We start from the raw sequence: 22645 nt of genomic DNA on the forward strand, positions 1-22645 counted from the left end.
GCTCACAGAAATTCAAGTAAGCTAGAAATCCTACTTTTTCTTTATTCCTTTTAATGGTTTTCTAATTTTTATTTTCTTTAAAATGAAAAAATGATGTTATGCCTTGTTGGAAAGGCTTTCCCCCTCTCTTCATTTTTAAATTCAGCCCTTTCTTTATCCTCGATAAGTAATCAAATTTTTAGAATTAAACTTTTCATATTGTTTCTCTTTTAAAAGTGGAATTTGATAAGTTTAGAATGCTTTAAACCATTTGGGATAATTTTTAAGTAACTTGAGGATAGAAAAAAGTAAAAAATGGTCAGCCATACAAAGGAGGTTATGGCAAAATTTTCTTAAATTTTGTGAAATAAGTTTTATCTTTTATTATTCAAAAAGAGTAATCCCCATCATTTGTGTATTCTAAAAGTGTTATTTTCATTCTAGGCATAGAAAAATGCATAGTAGAAATATTTTTATTATAAAAGTGTTATTTCCATTAAAATTTAAATTCTATGCATAGAAAGATGCATATTGGTTTTTTTTAATTATAAAAGAGTGATTTTCATTAGATTTAAATTCTATGCATAGAAAGATACATATTGGTTATTTTTTTATTATAAAAGAGTAATTTTCATTAGATTTAAATTCTATGCATAGAAAGATGCATATTGGTTATTTTTTAAATTATAAAAGAGTGATTTTTATTAGATTTAAATTCTATGCATAGAAAGATGCATATTGGTTATTTTTTTATTTTAAAAGAGTGATTTCCATTAAAATTTAAATTCTATGCATAGAAAGATGCATATTGGTTATTTTTTTATTATAAAAGAGTTATTTTCATTAGATTTAAATTCTATGCATAGAAAGATGCATATTGGTTATTTTTTTATTATAAAATAGTGATTTTCATTAGATTTAAATTCTATGCATAGAAAGATGCATATTGGAAATATTTTTTTTATCATAAAAGTGTTACTTTCATAAATATTTATTTTTATGCATAAAATGATGCATAAAAGAATTTTTTAATTATAAAAGTGTTACTTTCACCAATATTGATTTTTATGCATAAAATGATGCATAAAAGAATTTTTTTTATTGTAAACGTGTTACTTTCACCAATATTGGTTTTCATGCATAAAATGATGCATAAAAGAAATTTTTTATTATAAAAGTGTTGCTTTCACCAATATTGATTTTTATGCATAAAATAATGCATAAAAGAATTTTTTTATTATAAAAGTGTTACTTTCATCAAAATTGATTTTTTTACATAAATAGATGCATAAAAGGATTTTCTTTTATATAAAAGTGTTATTTCCATAGAAGTTGGATTTTATGCATAAATAGATGCATACATAATTTTTATATCAAAATAAGAGTTCTCTTTAATCCTATGTTTAAATCCCATGAATATTGGTAAATAAATAAGTAAATACTCTGTGAGAGAAAATTCTACCGTTCATATTCTCTAGGATGGTAATGAGAAAATTCAGAAAAACTATCGAAGTCAGAATTTTAGATAAATGATTAATTTATTCCTCATAAGAATTCATGATTAGTTTTAAATTAAGTTAAGCAAAATACTCAATGATTGAAATTCAGTAAAGTAGTAATTGAAATATTACCCTGCGAGAAAGTTAGTTCAGAGAGGAGAACCTTTCCAGACTCAAACCCTGAATCACACTATGACCAAGACTTAATTCTTCTTCATTGTCAGTTTTTCAAGAAAAGACGATGTGACCAGTTCAGGATAATTTCACTCAAATCACCCACCAAATCTAAAATCAAGTTAAGACCCTTGATTCTGACCTGAGGATCAAGGTTACAGAATTCAAGAAATTCTATTGGAATTTTAGACCTGTGATCTAGAAGTATTGGGATACGGATTTAAGATATACCGATTGTATTTAAAAGAAAATCAAAACTGAAAACTTGCATAGAAACCCTGTTTTTTTTAAGGACTGTCTTACGCGAGAATGCTGGAGGAAGCATTTAGTATATGTGTTTTTCTAAGAAAAATTCGGTTGCAACAGTAATAGGGAGTATTCAAAGGACGGCTCACGCGGCAAAAACCTGCCCAAGTCTTGACCAGCCTGGGTATGGTAAAAAATGGTGTGCTTCCGGTACGATGGGCGAGGGCCGATGAAGCAATCCCTGAGAGGAAACTTAAGGAGGATCCTGGAGGGTTCTGACCAGGCGATGCATAGGATTGCGGTGCTTAGGACACCCATACGTATGTCGTGGAAGATATATATATGTATGATGACGAGAAAACTATTGTAATCTGTTATTACTGGATCTTGTTGCTGACCTGTTGGTCTCAACGGAGAGTGGTTTATTCAGATGAAGGTTAGTTCAGTATCTTGACCTCGTTAGAAAAATTCGTTAAGAAATTCAAAATGGTGGAATCGTCCCCGTTTTTCGGGCATGGGAAATTTTCCCGGTTTCGGTTTTCGGAATGACCACCAACTTAGTCTCGTGCCCAGACATTCGAGGGCGAGGCCCCGAGTGGGAAACCCTGCCCCGCGCATGAGGGAGCTGCTTCCATTGCCAGCTACCGGGAATTCGACGTGCGGAGGGGGCAGTGGGATCCTATAGTTGGTATCAGAGCGCTGTTGTAAATTTACGTAACAGCAACAGAAATTGCTTAAAATTTTAAAGTAAATCTGGGAAATAATGTTTTCACTTGTTAATATTATGTTGAATGAACAAAAATTAAAAACTCATAAATTGAATTGAAAATTTATAGATGGATACCCCGAATCTATCTCGCATTCCTGAACTCTCCTAGAGTCAGGATATGATAGCCTTTGCATTCGAGCACCTCATCAACTCTGCTGACCCGAGTAAGCAGAGTGAGACTCGCACGTCATTTTGAGAGTCTTTACTTTCTTGATCCTATTGAGCGACGTTGGTATATGTGGTTCTTTGGAGGACGATGTATTAATGTCAATACCAGTCGGTGTTAGAGGCTGAGGCAAAATATTTCCTTAGCCATGATTCTGATAAGGCTAGGGCGGCTTGTTCAGCATGTACAACTCTTTGATCATTCACCCAGGAACTTCAGAATTTCATGCCGAGTTTTTAGGCTTCTTAGCCGCTTTATCCCTATAGAAGTAGAATTACAGCACCTCTTTCTATAATGAATCGTGTGTACCATGGCATGTCTCCTTCGCAGTTTTGCTTCTTTATGCATACGCGATTGAGGCAGTGACTTTGGAGCCGTGATGCTCTATGTATATATCGAAAACTTTTGATATAAATGAGGTTTTACAAAAAAAAAAAAAAAAAACCAAATTGCTTTTATGATTGTGAATATGGTTAATCTTGTTCAAGAAGTATGATGAAATAATTATCTGTTTAAAGATAAATCTCAAAAATTAAATAATCATAAATCTATTGTCAAAGTTAAGCTGACAAAAATCTCATTTTGTCAAAGTCATGAGGTGTGCGGTCCGTGCAAGGCAACCAAATCCTCTAACCCCGATGACGAAGAGTTAGATCCAGATGTTCGAAAAGCCCTGCACAGATCCCAACCTGCTCCCTTCAAGGGTGAAGATCCAACCTGAAGAAATCCTTAATGTTCGAGAAAAGGTTCTCAGGAATAGAATTCTGAGAGAATTATTGGTTGAATGGAAGTTCTATCCTTTTGAGAAGATGCCACCTGGGAGAAAGAAGTCGAACTGTTGCGGGATTACCCCCAGTTTACGAGATGAGGACGTATCACGTTTTTCAAGTGGGAGAGAATGTAAGATTCCTCCCCAACCCCTCAAGATGTCCAGTATCTTCCCTTGTAATCAATTCCCTCTTTAGAATAATAAAAGATCTTATTTCTACCTATTTTTGGCTTAGAGAAAAAATATTCTAGAGAGAGATTATTCAGATTTTAGATATTTTTGGATGGAAAAATATCTCTTCTTATTAAAAGAAATTCCCCCGAAATAGAAGTTCAAAAAGATTCAGAAGGTGCATTAGAAATAAATTATAATATGTTCAAAACGCCTTATCCTAAGGGTCTAAATTTTCTAAAAATTTTAAATTAAGGTTCTGAGGGGCCAATCAGATTTATCCAAATGTATGGAGGAGATAAATTGAAGAAATAAAGAAAATCCCCCCCAAAAATGAGTAAATACTCACATAAGATGAAGAAGAGTGGACTAAGGACCAAAGGAAATACGAAAAAAATGAATTTTTGACACCTCAGACTGGGGATTCCCCCTCATGAATTTCACTTGTGTGGTGGAGTTTTAAATTCTCAAATATTAATATATTTCATCTCTCCTCTCTCTTAATTCAAGTCTAGTTCCAAAAAGTAAGCTAAACTGACCCAAAAATGGTTAAAAATTGACCAAACTGATCTGAAAAATTCTAGAATCAGTTTGCTTAGTCAGAAGCTCACTTTTTCCTATAAATAGAAGCCTCCCCCTTTGTAGAAGCTTAATAGTGTTCTATGCACTATTACTCTACTCCACCCAAGAGCCAAAAACAGTGAATGTATTGATAATTCATTAGTTTTTGACCTTTCCCTCTTCAAAAGAATTGGTGGGGCCACTCTTGTTGCAAACAAGAGTAGATCCCTCAAACCATCAAGCCAAAGGAAAGCTCACAGAAATTCAAGTAAACTAGAAATCTTACTTTTTCTTTATTCCTTTTAATGGTTTTCTAATTTTTGTTTTCTTTAAAATGAAAAAATGATGTTATGCCTTGTTTGGAAAGGCTTTCCCCCTCTCTTCATTCTTAAATTCAGCCCTTTCTTTATCCTAGATAAGTAATCAAATTTTTAGAATTAAGCTTTTCATATTGTTTCTCTTTTAAAAGTGGAATTTGATAAGTTTAGAATGCTTTAAACCATTTGGGATAATTTTTAAGTAACTTGAGAATTAAAAAAAATTAAAAAATGGTCAACCATACAAAGGAGGTTATGGCAAAATTTTCTTAAATTTTGTGAAATAAGTTTTATCTTTTATTATTCAAAAAGAGTAATCCCCACCATTTGTGTATTCTAAAAGTGTTATTTTCATTCTAGGCATAGAAAAATGCATAGTAGAAATATTTTTATTATAAAAGTGTTATTTCCATTAAAATTTAAATTCTATGCATAGAAAGATGCATATTGGTTATTTTTTTAAACATAAAAGAGTGATTTTCATTAGATTTAAATTCTATGTATAGAAAGATGCATATTGGTTATTTTTATTATTATAAAAGAGTGATTTTCATTAGATTTAAATTCTATGCATAGAAAGATGCATATTGGTTTTTTTTATTTATAAAAGAGTGATTTCCATTAGATTTAAATTCTATGCATAGAAAGATGCATATTGGTTATTTTTTAATTATAAAAGAGTGATTTTCATTAGATTTAAATTCTATGCATAGAAAGATGCAGATTGGTTATTTTTTAATTATAAAAGAGTGATTTTCATTAGATTTAAATTCTATGCATAGAAAGATGCATATTGGTTATTTTTTTATTATAAAAGAGTGATTTTCATTAGATTTAAATTCTATGCATAAAAATATGCATATTGGAAATAATTTTTTTATTATAAAAGTGTTACTTTGATCAATATTGATTTTTATGCATAAAATGATGCATAAAAGGATTTTTTTATTATAAAAGTGTTAGTTTCACCAATATTAATTTTTATGCATAAAATGATGCATAAAAGAATTTTTTTATTATAAAAGTGTTACTTTCACCATTATTGATTTTTATGCATAAAATGTGCATAAAAGAATTTTTTTATTATAAAAGTGTTACTTTCACTAATATTGATTTTTATGCATAAAATGATGCATAAAAGATTTTTTTTATTATAAAAGTGTTACTTTCATCAAAATCGATTTTTTTACATAAATAAATGCATAAAAGGATTTTCTTTTATATAAAACTGTTATTTCCATAGGAGTTGGATTTTATGCATAAATAGGAGTTAAATTTTATGCATAAATAGGAGTTGGATTTTATGCATAAATAGATGCATACAGAATTTTTATATCAAAATAAGAGTTCTCTTTAATCCTATGTTTAAATCCCATGAATATTGGTAAATGAATAAGTAAATACTTTGTGAGAGAAAATTCTACCGTTCATATTCTCTAGGATGGTAATGAGAAAATTCAAAAAAACTATTGAAGTCGGAATTTAGATAAATGATTAATTTATTCCTCATAGGAATTCATGATTAGTTTTAAATTCAGTTAAATGATTGAAATTCAGTAAAGTAGTAATTGAAATATTACCCTTCTAGAAAGTTAGTTTAGGGAGAACCTTTCCAAACTCAAACCCTGAATCAGACTATCACCAAGACTTAATTCTCCTTCCACAGTTTCAAGAAAAGACGATGTGACCAGTTCAAGAAAATTTCACTCAAATCACCCACCGAATCTGAAATCAAGTTAAGACCCTTGATTCTGATCTGAGGATCAAGGTTACAAAATTCAGGAAATTCTGTTGGAATTTTAGACCTGTGATCTAAAAGTATTGGGATACGGATTTAAGATATAACCTTTATATTTAAAAGAAAATCAAAACTGAAAACTTGCATAGAAACCTTGTTTTCTTAAAGAACTGTCTTACGCCAGAATGCTAGAGGGAGCATTTGGTATATGTGTTTTTCTAAGGGAAGTTCGGTTGCGACAGCTGGCGGGGAGTGTGCAGAGCTTTGCATGTGTCTTTCCACCCTTCTCAGCTCAAGGAGGACAAATCTATGTTGCTCGTACCTCTATCTTCTCATTGCCAAGAGTGTGGACATATACAAGGTGCTAGAAAGGTAGCTTCGGGGCAAAGCTTTGCATGTGTCTTTCCACCCTTTTTAGCTCAAGGAGGACAAATCTATGCTGCTCGTACCTCTATCTTCTCATTGCCAAGAGTGTGGACATATTTTTCCTAGTAGGACCAGCCTTGTGGCCAATGCACATGTGCCATGTGTAAAGACTATTATAAAGCATACCTACCCACATTCATTTACCAATTTTATGAATTTTTTTTGTGCATTCTTCATATCTTTGTCGTGTGTTCTTTAGATCGTTGTCATGCGTTCTTCAGATCATTTTCGAGGTACATTTTCAAAGTCTTTAACGTTTGATTTGGTAAATGTTTTAAATATTTTAAGTTTCTCTTCATATCGTCATAGTTACCATTTTTTGAATAATTAGAACACAAGGTTGAATGGTGGCTACGTCAAATCATTACAACGTAAGAAGAGCATGATGATTTTGCCGAATGGTCTCATATTGTGTTGTTATGATCTTTATTTTTTCGTTAGTTTCAATGTCATTTGTGAGATGGGAAAGTATGCGGGACCTCGATAAGCATGCCAATAGGAAAATACAAACATTAGAATACCAGATTGGGTTCCAACTGCCCCCTACGCATGTGCCAAAAGCATCCCCGCTTGAGTATTTTTATAGTATTTTATTCCATCAAAAACAGGTTACATGGCTATTTTAGTCCAAGCTTTCTCTACAAGCTTTTTTTTTTTAACAAAAATAGCTCAAACACTAGAGCTTGTTCACACACTAAGTGTAAATAGTTACAACTCTTCTAGCGTATGTGCTAGGAATATAATAACGCCATGCACAAGTGTGTATAAATAATTTGTACAAACATTTGGCACATGGCCAACAAAAATAACTCATAAAATAACCTTGTGCCCATTTGCACATGGAATAACCTTGTGCATATTCAAACATTTCAATAAGACGATTTCTGCACACATTAAATCAAGCATATTTTTCTACATTATTAAACATAAAAAATATGATAAAATATATACTTGTAACAGTCCTCGTGTTTGAGGTAACAACTATCCTCAGTTGTGTAAAAGAAAATGTGACAACAACAACATTAGGTTTATTGCTATCAATGTCATAACCTACAAGGTAAACTTAGAGGTCCAAACATGACTGAGAGGATGATTAGGCATGGCTCATAGGTTCTTATGGACACGGAATACCACAAACAGACTCATAGGTTCATTGACCAAATTGGCTCAAAGGCACAAAGGCATGGCTCACAAGCTTGAGTGAACATGAACTGTAATAATAAAACTCGTGCGACACCTGATTTGGTGACCCTCGCACTCATCAACAAATCACAATTAATAATATGAAATAATATGATATAGACAAGATCCCTTGTGTGACACATGCACTACTCATCACCTATTTTTGTAAACATATCCTAATTAATTTCCCTTCTCTATAATTAATCCCAATATGAAACGTTGATAGGCACAAACACAACATATATTCACCACTTGTTTCACTATGATGAGAGTATCATTATACACATCATCTAGCATTGTGTGAGTTACCACTTACTACACTCTAATGAGCATGGCACATCAGTTACATAAACCACTTGTTACACTTCAACCGTGTGCAGTTGTCTAGCATAGTCCACTTGTTTCACTAGACCACAATACAGTTTTCAAGCATGGCACTACTTGTTACACCTCAACAACATACACCCATCATGCATGGTCTCAATCTATGCCAATACCACTAGGTAATCAGTATTTAATGTGGAGTCACCCACAATACCAATTCACTAGGATGGCACACTAGCATCCGGGCGTCCCCATACAACTAAATGGTGGACATTATGTAACATCTCTCCTATTTGGATAAGCAACTGACCTCAGATGCGTGTTTGCTTATTCATAAGAAAAGGAGATCAATTGTCGTATACTATATAAATTCACGTATCTTTTATAATAAAAGACATTGTATCAACCAAGGACTTCTATGTGTGATGAATTCTAGTGTCCCATACCACCATAAATTATCCCACACACATCTAGAGATAATTATGCATCGGAATACTTCACATAGGATTAATCTCGTGTCCCATACCATAAGAGTAATTCATAGTGAAAATTTCATAAAGTATAGTTCAAGATGGAAGAACCAGCTCCTCCAAGAGGTCTACTTTTGATGCATAAGAACTCTCCTTGAAATTTATAAAAAGTTTTGAGTAACATTTATTGTAGAGATAATGAAATGAATATGTTACCCTAAGAGTCGGAGTGGTTGTCTCATGGTAGTCTGGTTCTTCTTCCTCATTGATCATATCGAGTCCAAGTGAAATAAATTTAAATAGCAAATATTAAATAAAACTTGATGACGTAAACATAAAATCCAAAAGTAAGAGAGTATTACCTTGATGTATTGTTGGCTACAAAATGAAAAGGTTAAGAGAAATAGAGAATTTAAAACAATTCATAAATAAAGATGAGGACTTATTGTGTGTGATAATTGTCAAAAACTCAACATAATCCCATACGTAAGTATAACAATAATTGGCCTTTAAAAAAAATAATTTCTCTCTTTATTTCTTCTTCTTCTTTTTCTTTCTCTCTCCTCCTCTTCTGCTTTTTGTTATCTCTCTCCTCTTCTTCTTCTCCTCCTTCTCCTTTCACTTTGCTTCTTCTTCTTTTTCTTTCTCTCTCCTCTTCTTCTTCTTTTTCTCTCTCTTCCTCCTCTTCTTCTTCTTCTTCTTCTTTTTCTTTTTCTTTTTTTAATCTCTCCTCTCTCTCTCTCTTCTTCTTCTTCTCCTCTTTCTTCTCTCTCCTCCTCCTCCTCGTCTTCTTCTTCTCTCTCCTCTTTCTTCTCTCTCCTCCTCCTCCTCCTCCTCTTCTTCTTCTCTCTCCTCCTTCTCCTCTTTCTTCTCTCTCCTCCTCCTCCTCGTCTTCTTCTTCTCTCTCCTCCTTTTCTTATTCTCCTTCTCTCTCTTTTCTTCTTCTTCTTTTCCTTTCTCTCTCCTCTTCTTCTTCTTTTTCTCTTTTTATCCCTCAGGGCTTCTCACACTGCCACCCGACTTTGCTTTTTATCCCACATAGGGTTCTTGCTCATTGGCGAAGATGGTATAAAGGAGAAAGAAAGCCCTCATTTTGGAGACACCCACAGGCTGCTGATGGCGCCCCTCTCTTAGCTGCTACCGGTGGTTGTGCTGGGCACGTCTGTTGTGCCAGTCATGTTGCGCGCCACACGCCGTTGACACCAATGTCATGTCATCGATCGGCTGGTGTTGTGCCGTCTTGTTGCCGTTGCCCAGTATCATGCCTATTTGTGTGTTGGCGATGTCGATCGGCGTTGTTATTGCCATCGACCGGTGCTCGCTGCTCTCTATGTCCTGTTCGTAGCAACGTGGTGTCCTATTTGCCGGTGTTCTAACTTGCCGCCGTCGCACTGGGCTTTGTTCCGCTGTTCCTCACCTTCACACAAAGGACTAACCATAATTCTTGGGCCGTCTGAGTGCCCCAAACACACACCTTTCTAATGGAGCATACTCTGCTTTGATACCACTGAGATGAGAAAGTACGTGGGACCTTAAGAAGCATGCCGACAGAAAAATACTGACATGATAGAACACCAGATTGGCTCCCAACTACCCCCCAAGCGTGTGCGAAAAGCATCCCCGCTTGAGTATTTTTATAGTATTTTATTCCATTAAGAATAGGTTACATGGCTATTTTAGTCCAAGCTTGCTCTACAAGCTTTCTACAAAAATAGCTCAAACACTAGAGCTTGTTCACACACTAAGTGTAAATAGTTACAATTGTTCTAGCATATGTGCTAGGAATATAACAATGCCATGCATTACTGTAAATAAGCAATCATGAAGTTCTTTGTTTCTCAAGGAAGATTGAAATCAACTTGGGTGCACTAGGTTTTGTTGAGATTCAAGCTCGATGTCAGCTTATGCCAGTTGCACTATGTGCTAGCATGTTAGGTAGTAACATGTGTGAGACATAAAATGACCGCGTCCAGCTGGTCATAGTGTGTGGAGTTGGCTATGTTGCCCTCTTCTTCTCTGGTTGTAACCCCTTCCTCCATTCTAGATTTCTCATTGATGGGTTCCAGGTTCGAAATATCCCCATCACCTCTACCTTTAGCAATTTCAGATTCTTTTCCTCGTGATTGGAGATGGTTAACATTATCTGTCTCCTTTCTCTCAGGTCTTGTCCTACGAGTATCAAGCTCTTGTTTCCTTAAGCTCAATTCTTGGAGTTGTCGTTCCACCTCACTTCGTTGGAAGTCCAATTCCATTTCCTCAGTGGTGGGAAAGAATATTTGACCCATCCTAACTGCACTTTCCATATCCCGTCTAATTCGAGGGGTGCCAATATTTGACAGCCTAGAATTCAACGTCTGGAATGGCCCTTCTTGTCTTGGATCGACGAGTCCAGCGCTAGCTGACGGACCCATGCCCGTAGATTGCGCTTCTTCATAATGACTGGTTTGGAGACCAAAAAATCCCCGGACTATATCAATGATCCCACTGGACTTGGTTGGAGAGTGTGGTTTGTCACCTTCCCCAAACCCAGTGTATCTCAGCCCTTCTTCAATGGATTCCTCACTACTGGTTTTTGCGGTAGTCAGGTTTCTCAAGACACTTAAGTGTGTGCTTGCAGACTGTCCCGATCCCACACTTCTTTGATAGGAAGTTCTTGGATGATTTGATGCACTATCGTCAAGCGTAAGATCGTCTCCGATGAGTTTTCCAAATCTTAAGTGCATGTATGTATGATTTGATAAGATAGTATCCAACCCAAACTAATTCAATTCCTGGTTCTATCGCTATGTTCAGGATGCATGAATTAGCAGATAAATTTCACGTTGTGAAATAGCAGGATGTAGTTCACGTCGTGAAACAAAAAAAGTGTTTCACGCATGAACTACTTCGAAAATAGTTCATGTCATGAAACTCTACTGCACTTTCACGTGATCCAATTTTTCTCCTTAACATTAAATTCCTTCTTTATATGACCCTCACAGCCTTAGTTTTGTTAATTCGTTGGTTTTGGTCTTCTCGTGAAAGACCAAGATTGAGTTCAAGTCGTGAAACAAAAAGTGTTTCACGCCATGAACTACTTCAGTTCACGTCGTGAAAGTCTATTGCACTTTCACGTGATCCAATTTTTGGTGGACTTAATCGTGTCAGAGGTGTCACAGGGTTTCATTCAGCATGTTTATATACACAAGGAGATTCGAGTGCATCTTGATAACTTTGACGCAAGACATAAGCCTAACAGTAAGTTCATATCTCTATGCTTTGTGTTCTTGTGTTTTGACTCCATGGTTATTAGATAGAGTTTTAAGACAAGCATGTTTGTTGCTTGTAGGTTTATATCCAACTACTCTGCATGAATGGCAAAATGTAGAGTGTTTAAGCAAAAAGTAAAGTGTTTAAGCAAAAAGCTAAATGTTTTTCATTTAGAGATAGGTGCCTTGATCTATGGCAATAACAGTGTAAGTGAATTGGCATCTCAGAATGTTTATTTTTATGATTTATTATATGTTGTGGGGGAGAGACATAGTAGTCTTGGTGGTTTGGAATACATTCCACTATACCACTATTGCCTAGCTACTAAGAATGATATAATCCTAGCTTAGACATGTCAAAAGCATGTAGGGTAAAGATAAAAATTGATGTTCATGGTGCCATGAAACCCTCCATAGGCTCTAGATATGTGCATCTAAGTTAGTTTGTTCCATTTGGTTTGTTTTCACATTTATTTAGATCCTGTGAAGTAGTGAAGAAAACTAAAATTACTTACCAATGCAAGTGCCCATCTGAGGATTGGATGACTTGGTTACTAGGTGAGTCATGGCATCTCAAGAGAACTCACCAACGATGATATCATTGAGTATGGAATCACTCTATTAAATGTTACCTTTAGGTAAGATTTGACTTATATTGATTGTTGTTGAACTCACCCCACAATGATATCATTGAGTATAGAATCACTCTATTAAATGTTACCTTTAGGTAAGATTTCACTTATTGTTTTTAACGACAAAGTACTTCATTGCACTTCTGTTAGTTCTTGTTTGTTTTTAACAACATGTACTTCCTTATTGGTTGTTGTTTATTTTTAATGACACTTACTTCATTGCACTTATGTTGGTTGTTGTTTGTTTTTAATAACAGGTACTTTATTGCAAGATAAACTTTATGCATTCACTTCAAGTATAGGAGGTGTTGACTTTTACCTTTTACGAGGGGAGTGGCATAGCTTGGACCAAGACATACAAGATGGTACACGTTCAACACCCATTTATGTGGTTAATCTTTGGGAGGGTCATGACCCTTTTAGCATTAACGTAGAGAGTCATTATCCTCTTAGTTTTCTTGGGCGTCCAATAACCCCCTTGTAACTTCTATTTCAAGTTGGACGGTAGGAAGGTTGGGAGTCAGAGTGAACACTGCAAAACATACAAGAAGTGTATTGCTCCACACATCCTCAAGATTGTAGAGTCAATGTAATTCTTATTCTTCCAAGTGAACACGATAAAAAACATAAGTTTAAATTTATTAGAAATATTATAAAAATGAGTGTAAGTATAATTATGAGTATAAGTTAGATCAAACTCATTCATACTATTTATTCTCAGCTCTACATTTGTCTGCTAGCTCTCCATTACCCATCATGGTCTCCTCCCCTGCTTTCAATGCGTGGATCAACAACACTCGCTATGCTCACCTTGGGGACCAGATCTACCCCACGTTTTTCAAGAGTGTATCGACCTTGAGGCTACCATCTCCACCTTGAACCCTAATAGGTTATGTTGTCCGCTACATTTTACCATGTAGTTGATAACTTAAGCTACTCCACCTTGAGCTGTATTCCTGTAGAGTTCCTTTTTGGTATGAAGAGCAAATCCAATCACAAGAAGGCTATGAATAGAGCTCTATCTCATGTTGGACAACATCTCCGCAATACTTCTATCCCAACCTCCTATTATGATGAGCACATCCCTCTTAAGTGGGATATTGCTTTTACTATTTACATCTTGTGCTCTGATGTTGAAGAGCTTGAGGATGATGACACCTATGATCTCCCACTCGTGGAGGAGTACATAGATAGGGAGCAAAAGGAGACCTCTTTAGACCCTATTGTTGAGGCCGCTAAGAGCTCTCACATGGTGCTTGTATCCATCCAGCCTCACAAAACCCAAAGTTGTGACCCACCACTAGCTTCATTAAGTGCCATCCCCATTGAAGGGGTGGAGTACCTCCCAAAGGGGCTCCCAAGGGGGATTGTGTCCTTTCATTATAAGAAAATACCTTATATAAAATTGGCCCTTATTCACACTCTCGGGGGGGTCACTATATGTAAATCCTCTATATCACGTGCGTTCAAGGCCTATTTAAAAAGTCCCTTATCTGTGAATTTTTTAGTGAATATAATGTATCCTTTCCTATTCAAATCTGTAAATTTTTTTACAAATACAATAAATAAATCCCCTCTGTAAATATATTTCTGTAAGTTTTAAATATTTAAAATGTCCTTCTGTTGAACCCACGTGATACTTACATATTTATACGAGTGACCCCCCCGAGTTCACACTTGGGCACCCAAAACTTACTAACTAGGCCTTGGGTGGCCAATGTCTCATAATGTACAACCTTTATAGTGCCTTTACATGACATTTATTAATGTGCTCAATTGAGGATCATGGTGTTAATCCAAATGGGATTAACAAATATCAGATTTGGGACCGTTGCATTACTATTTAAAACCCCCTATTTAAGTTTCTTTAAAAAATAAACTATACCCCTTTCTAAGCATATGAGTCCTAATTATGAAATTCAAGTACCCCCTATTTAAGGTTTAAAAATTAAATAATAGATATTGATATTATACATGTGGCAAGTTGCAGCCCATGTAAGTAGCATGGATGTAAGTGCTAGAAGCACAGACCTACATGTACTCTCCAAAAATTGCTCCATGTGTGGTTAGCTTAAAAGAGTAGTAAACTAATCAAGTTTTCATACTACACCACAAGATTACATATTGTAAACTACAAGAAGAAACGAAATCCCTACTTTCATTCTCCCCTACTTCCTTGTCCCCCCTGCCACTATAAATCCCCCTCACCCCCTAACATATAAGCTTAAGATGCCCCTTGCAAAACCCCCCCTCCCTTACACTCACGTGATACCATAAGATATGGCTTGTGAATCCCCCGCGGTTATAGCAGTAAGAAAAAGCGAGATTAAAATAATAAGAAATATTACCTTTTATAATCTAATGCTTTGATATTAACACAACCTTGTTGCGCACAATCTTGGTCCTATGAAAATAAATAGCAACACTATATTAGAGCTCATATCAGAACAAAATAGCTATAGTGTACTTGAATCTATATGTAGAGAAAATAAGACAATAAGTTAGCTGTAGTGCAAAGAAGAGAAAGTTTATGTGAGAAAATGGGCATAACTCACTGAGGTTTTGTCTAAACGAGATTAAATTTTATGAGTAGATAGTTATGATGGAGAACAAGCTACCTGTAAAATTTCGTGAGCAAAGAACCCTTCCATGTACTAACCATAAGGTAAATTTGACATGAAAGAATAGTTAATGGTGAGAACCACAACAACATCTGACATTTCTTTATTCTCTTAAGTTATGGACTCTATTTTTATATTGTCGTATGAGATTTGGAAAAATATATGACAAAATGAGCCATGTTATATGGATATAGAATCCCAACTTAGGCCATTCTTTTTTTATCCACTCTTTAAGGGGGAAAATGAAGAGGAGCCCATATTTTTCCTAATGCTTTCGAGAGATTATCTCTGAATTTTTAAACTTGTTTCCAAAGGAATTGCCTTATGGTTTACCTTTAAAGAGGGGTGTGGACCATAAGATTGAGCTTATACTTGCTCGAGCACATACATTGTTTAGGCAGCCTTATAGGTTCATCAATCTACGGAGGATGAAGTTTCTAGACAAATTTAGAAGTACCTCTGGGTGGAGCATGTGAGGCCTAGCAAGTCACCATGGGGAGCACAAGTTCCCCTAGTACCTCAAAATAGACATGTGAGGCCTAGCAAGTCACCATGGGGAGCACAAGTTCTCCTAGTACCTCCAGATAGGACATGTGAGGCCTAGCAAGTATGGGAGCACAAGTTGTCTAGAAGTTCCTAGATAACTTTAGAAGTACCTCCGGATAGGGCATGTGAAGCCTAGCAAGTCCCCATGGAGAGCGCAAGTTCTCCTAGACAAAGAGAATGTGTGTAGATTATAACGGTCTTAACAAGCTCACTGTTAAGAATAAATATCATTTCCCAAGGATAGATGACCTTATTGATCGACTTTATGGAGCACGATACTTCAGGAAGATTCATATGAGAACAGGTTACCATCAGATTAGGATATTTGAGTTGATGTCTTTAAGAGAACTAGGTATGGGAGTTATGAGTTCTTAGTACTCGGTATGGGCATTATGAGTTCTTGGTTTTAGCATTTGGACTAACGAATACACCAACTATTTTCCAACAGATAATGAACGGTATCTTTCCTCCATATTTGGGAAAGTTTGTGGTAGTTTTTTTAGATGACATCATCGTATATGGTAGGACCCATGAGGAACATGCATTTGAGAATTGTGTTAGAGATTCTCAGAAAAGAAGTCTTGTTTACTAAACAGAGAAAATATGATTTCTTTAAGCAAAAGCTGATGTACTTGGGATATGTTAATGGTGTCCATATATTGATTATGAGAAGATCAGGATAGTCTCTAAGTGGCCAATTTTGAGGAGTACCACCTAGGTTAAATCCTTTTAAGGATTTTTAAACTTCTTCCAAACATTCATCTCTGGAATTTATCTCCAAAATTATGCAAAGATTCTCTCTTTAATGTTTCTAAAAGGGTACAGAAAGGCAAGTACAATAAGCATAAGCCTATGGAATGGAGCGAGGAGATGAATTGAAACATGAGGCTACAAATTGCTCCTTTACTCCAAATTATGGATCCAAGTAAACCTGTTATGATTGAAATGGATGCCAGTATTGATGCTAATGCTATTGGAGTAGCATTGTCGCTAGGATAGTAGGCTAGTCGCTTTTGAGAGTTAAAAGCTGATTGACCCATAGATTAAGAGGTATAAGCTTAGCAAGAAAGGGAAGGTAGCAATCAAACCTACCCGTAAGCTTTACTTTCTTTGTAGAGAGATGTTGTAGGATACACCCTACTGCTACAAAGCTAGTGCCACATTTTACGAGCTGCACTATCATTACCATATTGGACTAGATGGTATACATTGATTGCTCTCTTGGTGTGTGAGAACAAAGCAATTCTCTTAATTAGAAAGTATAGCTTACACTGTATCAGCACATGCACATATTTGAGGGAAACCAAAACATCCTCACTTTTCTCTCACATGAGGAAAAAAGCATTGCCCTTACAAAAGCACTCCAGCACCAAGAGGCTTACTGCCTGGAAACCAAAACATCCACAGTTTTCTCTCCCCTGAGGAAAAAAGCATTTCCCTTACAAAAGCACTCCAGCACCAAGAGGCTTACTCCCTAGACCCTTCCTTATCCTGTCCCTTTTTTGTCCATACTCGAGCTGTTTGCGCTACTGTTTATATGTGTGCCATCCGTCGTTTGGTTCAAGGTAACATTATTGAATCTATGTAACACTTTGATCTCTATAATGCAAGGCACACCTTCTACAAGAGAGAAGGTGTCATGTTTTTTTGTGTTCTTATAAAATACCTATCCTCACTGGTTTAAGCAAGGTTTGCTTGTGCATATCATATTAGCCATTAGAATGGTAGGGGATGCCGTTAGTCAAGCTGCTGGAGTAAATGTGCTAGCATCCAATCAATGCATCTTCCCTTCCATGGGCTTTCACATGACAAATGCAAAAAACTTTGACTCTACCCAGTGGGCCAATTCAAGCTTTACCTCTGAGCACCCCAGGATGAATTGCTTTGAGCTTACGATATTACTTGACCAATTAATCAGGCTTAATGAAAGGCCAGTGTCACAAGGGAATAATGAAAGGCCAGTATCACAAGGGAATATCTGGAGAGCTTGAATATGTTTATGTTTCTCAACATCAAGGACATGAATCCTTGCGATAAGATGACTGTTGTTAGAGTTCTCCCAGTTTGTGTTAGGGTCAAGCCTAGCTAGCCTTGGGGTAAGACAGAGATGGTATGGTGCCTTGAGGATAGCACTGCCTTTGAAGATACAACTGGTGGCAACTCTGCTGTAAAACACCAACACATCCAATCTTGGAGGTGCAATGAAATCTCAGGCCGGCAAGTGCGACGGAAACCCAAAGCCAGCTTTTTGCGTGATACGAAGGGTGGTCAAACATAGGTGCAGTGTTTGTGCAGGTGCCTCTCTTCACACAAGCTGGCTGTCCAGGCTCTGCAATAACACATGATGAGCAGGAAGCAATGGCCTACAATTGGCTGGTTGCGATGGGACCTCGGGTGTCTGACACCGATCCCCTGGGCGGGGAAGATCATAGCCTGGGCATGTCTGTCCACATTAGACCTGTCCTTAAACTGTGTGAATGCCAGTGCACCTACCTAGCTGCAATCCTCGCAACATGATCAGCTACAAGCTTCAAAGTCACGCATCCATCCAGCCCTTGTTAGCCCAACCCTAGAGTGAGTTCTGGGACAGCAATAGGTGTTGCCAACTTGGCAGCTTGTCAATGGCCCAATTCACAAAGCCCTTCACAATAGCCTCTTAAACCCTGCCATACAGACACCATTTCTGATGCAACGGGTGTATGCTACATGAAGTGAGGACGATTCACCAGGCCACTCACACGAATCAAACCGCTTCCTGCCTGCAACCGTATGTTTTTTGTTTGCTGTAATTCACAAAACCACAGGATGCCAAAACTTCGTGTGTCACAACACAAACACCCAAAAAGCTTTGTGATTCCAGTGCCTTAACAACCAATCTCTATTGTGCTTTGGAATTGTACACATGTATATTATATTTATCATACATGCCCGAAAAGGGCTGATGCAGGTGATTGTGCGGCCAGCTGTACACATTTCTTCTACCCAATGAATCAAACCAATCAAAACATATCTCCACAAGAACACAAGCCTTCCTTAAAACGATGGACACAGCAGTTATCCCGAAGAATGATCTCCCGTTTCTCAAGTTTAGATATAATTTTACTTGCAGCGTGACAGTCGTTGCACATTCTCAAGTTTTTTGTCACACGCAACGTCTCTCCCTGTTGCGTATTGAGAAGCCCAAAAGCAATGGCCAATTTTTCTGCGTGCTCACACAACGCCACATCCTTCCTCTCATCAGGACAGGGCTTCAAATCTAGTTCCAAATTTGGCAAATAACCCTCTAATTTCGCACGTGAACTCAGGGTTCTTAACATTGCTGAGATCTCCATGCTTTGGTTGTTGCTGACCACAAACTCATGTATCTTTTTGTTCACCTCTATCAATGCACTTGCAGGCTTTTTCTTTGCCCCTACATGCTTCCTCAGCTCCTCTAGCCTGCATGTGTCATCAGACCTGCCAGCACTTGCATATATGTCTGCCATGACTACATACCACGTAGCATCTTCTGGACTCTTCTGGACAAGCTGCTGCAAGCATCTCCATCCTAAATCTGCTTCCACGTATGTTTTGCAGGCAGTTAAGACAGCCGCCCATGTTCCCTCAGATGGAGAAGGAATTATATCTAGAAACTTCTCTGCCTCATACAAATGCCCTGATCTAGAAAGAAGATCAACCATGCATGTGTAGTGCTCTTTTGTTGGTTCAATGCCATACTCTTCTCTCATCAGGTTGAAATATTTCTGACCCTCAGAAACCAAGCTGGCATGACTGCATGCAGTAAGAAGACAGGTTAAAATTACAGAATCTGGCTTCACGCCCTCTTTCTGCATGTCCTCAAAACATTCTATAACCATGCTACCCTCATGGTTCATGGCATATCCTTTTATCATTAAACTCCAAGTAACAGCACTTCGAACTGGCAGCTTGTCGAACACTTCTCTTGCCTCTGAAGGAGACCCACATCTTGCATACATGCTAATCAAAGTGCCACCAATAGAGATATCACTATCAAACCCCTTGCATGAGATCTCCATGTTTAATTCCTTGCCCTTGTCCATGGCTCCTAGATTGCCACAAGCCTTTAAGCTACAAGCATATGTTACAGCATCCGGGGTGAGGCCCTCTGACTGCATCATTTCCAAACACTCAAATACCTCTTGACCAGGTCCATGCTCAGCATAACCTGCAATGAGTGCATTCCATGACACAACATCTCGCTCGGGGAGTTTGTCCAAGATTTCCAGTGCCTCAACAAGGCAGGCACATTTTGCATACGCACAAACCAAAGTGCTCGCAACAAAAAGATCTCTTTCAAATCCTTTTTCTACCACCTCCATGTGTAACTCATGGCACATATCTGTAGCTCCTATACTGCCGGAAGCTTTCAAAATGCACGCAAGCGTAAACACATCTGGAGACACGCCCTCCACTTGCATCTGTTTGAAACAATCCAATGCTTCCAGACTAGATCCATAATCAATGTATCCTGCAATTAGAGCTGTCCACAACACGACGTCCCGAACTGGAAGCTTGTCAAAAACCTCTTGTGCCTCTAGATGTAATCCACATTTGGCATACAGAGAAATCAAACTGTTCGCTACATGAGGATGACACTCCAACCTTTGTTTTCTAATCTCCATGTGTATCTCTCGGCCGTTATCTATGGCACCTATGTCACTGCAACACTTCAAGGTGCAAGCAAGAGTGACTGCATCAGGGAAGATGCCTTCCGCTTGCATCTGTTCAAAACACTTCAGTGCATCCTGACCAGGCCCATGTTCAGCATATCCTGTAAGCAGTGTGTTCCACAGTACAACATCCCGAACTGGTAGTTTATCAAACACTTCTTGTGCCTCAGAGAGTGACCCACATTTGGCATACATGGCAACCAGAGAGCTGCCGACAAAGAGATCCCTTTCCAGACCCTTCCTTGCCAGCTCTCTGTGTATTTCTCTACCCTTTTCTATGTAACCTATGATGCCACAAGCTTTCAAAATACATGCAAAACTAAAAGCATCTGCCACAAAACCCTCCAGCTGCATTCGGTCAAAACACTTCAGCGCTTCCTGACAAGGTCCATGTTCAACATAGCCAGCCATTAGTGTTGTCCATGACACAACACCTCTATCTGGCATCTCATCCAACACTTCCTGTGCCTCAAATAGTGAGCCACATTTGGCATAAACATCTATCAAAGCACTGCCAATGAAAATGTCCCTTTCAAAACCCATTTCTGCAACTTCCACATGAATCTCTTGGCCCCTTTCCAAATCTCTTGTCCTAGCACAAACTTTCAGTAGAGCGACAAGCGTATGACAGCTAGGGCATACACTGTATTCTTGCATTTTGTGGTACAAGACGAGAGCATGCTGCAACTGTCCACATTCACTGTTTCCTGAAATAAGGGAGGTCCATGAAAACTCATTAACATGAAGCGACTTCTCAAACACCTGCTGAGCATGGGACATGCTTTTACATTCCACGAACATGGGCACAATGTGATTTCCAATAGTCGTGTGAGTTTCCAGTCCATTATTGCAAACAAGAGCATGTGCATAGTTTGCTTCCACTAGATTTCGTGTTCTCCTGCACTTTTGCAGTATAAGGATGAAGTTCTCAATTGAAGGCAGGTCCGCTGCTCCATGTACAACACTGCCGCCATCCTCTAATCTGAGCATCTCACAAACAGTGCCCTTGTGTGGCTGATTTTCTAGAGATACATCCACATGCACTACACATTCAAAACTGCTCTTCAACATGAGGTAAGACCGGGAAACCTCATGTGATTTTATGTATGCACAGCTTCACCTGGCCACTAGCATGTGGCTTTCCCCAGAGTATACCTCCATCTCTACTTATCCAGATGGGGAGTTTTAAGCGCTGCTGCTACAAGGCTATGTTGAATTTCCACCCTCGGGACTTGCCTTGGCGTGCAGCATCTTTCCTGACTCGCCAGAGCGCTCTTCCTCAAGGCCACCGCCTGCCGATTGGGCGCAGTTAAATACCCTATCCCAGGATATCCGACCAGCTTCGTGTGCCCAAAAAGTAACCTGGCCGGAGGTGGTCGTCGAAGGGCGCACGTGAGGCCCGACAGTGTGCTTGCCCTCATGACTATGTGACACACCATATTTCATATGGTTAACGCCCTCATGACTACATGGTTGAAAAGAGGTGTAGGCGATCGCGACAATTTTGGATCGTTGATTTGCTGTCGGAAGTGAACTCTGAGTGAACTAAGGGAAGCCATCTTGCAGGTGAACTAGGGGTAAACTAGGAGTGAACTAGAGGGGAAGGGGGATGGGTTTGGGACTTAGAAATTTTTTGAGGAAGTTCAAAAGAGGATTTGAACTCAAAACCTACATTTTGGAAGTGAAATGGCTAACCACTATGCTATACCTTCTAGAAAGAACTAAGGATTGCCAAAAAAAACTTTATTCTGTTAAGAAACTAATCTTCCAATCCCCTAGTTCACCCCTAGTTCACTCTTATTTCACCCTCCTAGTTCACCTCAAGTTTATTCCTCTAGTTAACTCCTAGTTCATTTTTTTGTTGGATAATTTTCATCCTAGTTCACTTAACCCTAGTTCACCCTGAGTTCACCCGTAGTTCACTTTAGAATCCGATGGTGTCGATTCAATACCGATCGTGATGCCCCTTTCTAACCATAGATCCCTCCTGAAACATGGTGTGTCACATAGTCACGAGGCTAGCCTGGCCCTGCCACAAAAGCATTGAACAGCGCGTTTACCAATATGTGAATAGTAAGAGTAACAAACCTATCTACACTCTAGAACTGGTTTCCAC

The 22645-nt window shown here is 37.8% G+C and overlaps 1 protein-coding gene across 1 annotated transcript; it reads right to left on the minus strand.

The window, feature by feature from the left end:
* Nucleotides 1-17065: 17065 nt before the first annotated feature.
* LOC147620123 (pentatricopeptide repeat-containing protein At3g03580-like) lies at nucleotides 17066-22180 on the minus strand. Its single transcript, XM_086772312.1, has one exon. The coding sequence runs from the start codon at nucleotides 21598-21600 to the stop codon at nucleotides 18838-18840; it is 2763 nt and encodes a 920-aa protein (XP_086628438.1). The 5' UTR covers nucleotides 21601-22180; the 3' UTR covers nucleotides 17066-18837.
* Between the last annotated feature and the right edge of the window lie 465 nt (nucleotides 22181-22645).

Source organism: Cibotium barometz, chromosome 32 (assembly GCF_041138505.1).
Source record: "Cibotium barometz isolate CiBa-2024 chromosome 32, ASM4113850v1, whole genome shotgun sequence".
Lineage (NCBI taxonomy): Eukaryota > Viridiplantae > Streptophyta > Polypodiopsida > Cyatheales > Cibotiaceae > Cibotium > Cibotium barometz.

Excerpts from the sequence above, each read along its gene's own strand:
- LOC147620123 (XM_086772312.1), bottom strand. The coding sequence starts at position 21,600 with ATGTTGAAGAGCAGTTTTGAATGTGTAGTGCATGTGGATGTATCTCTA.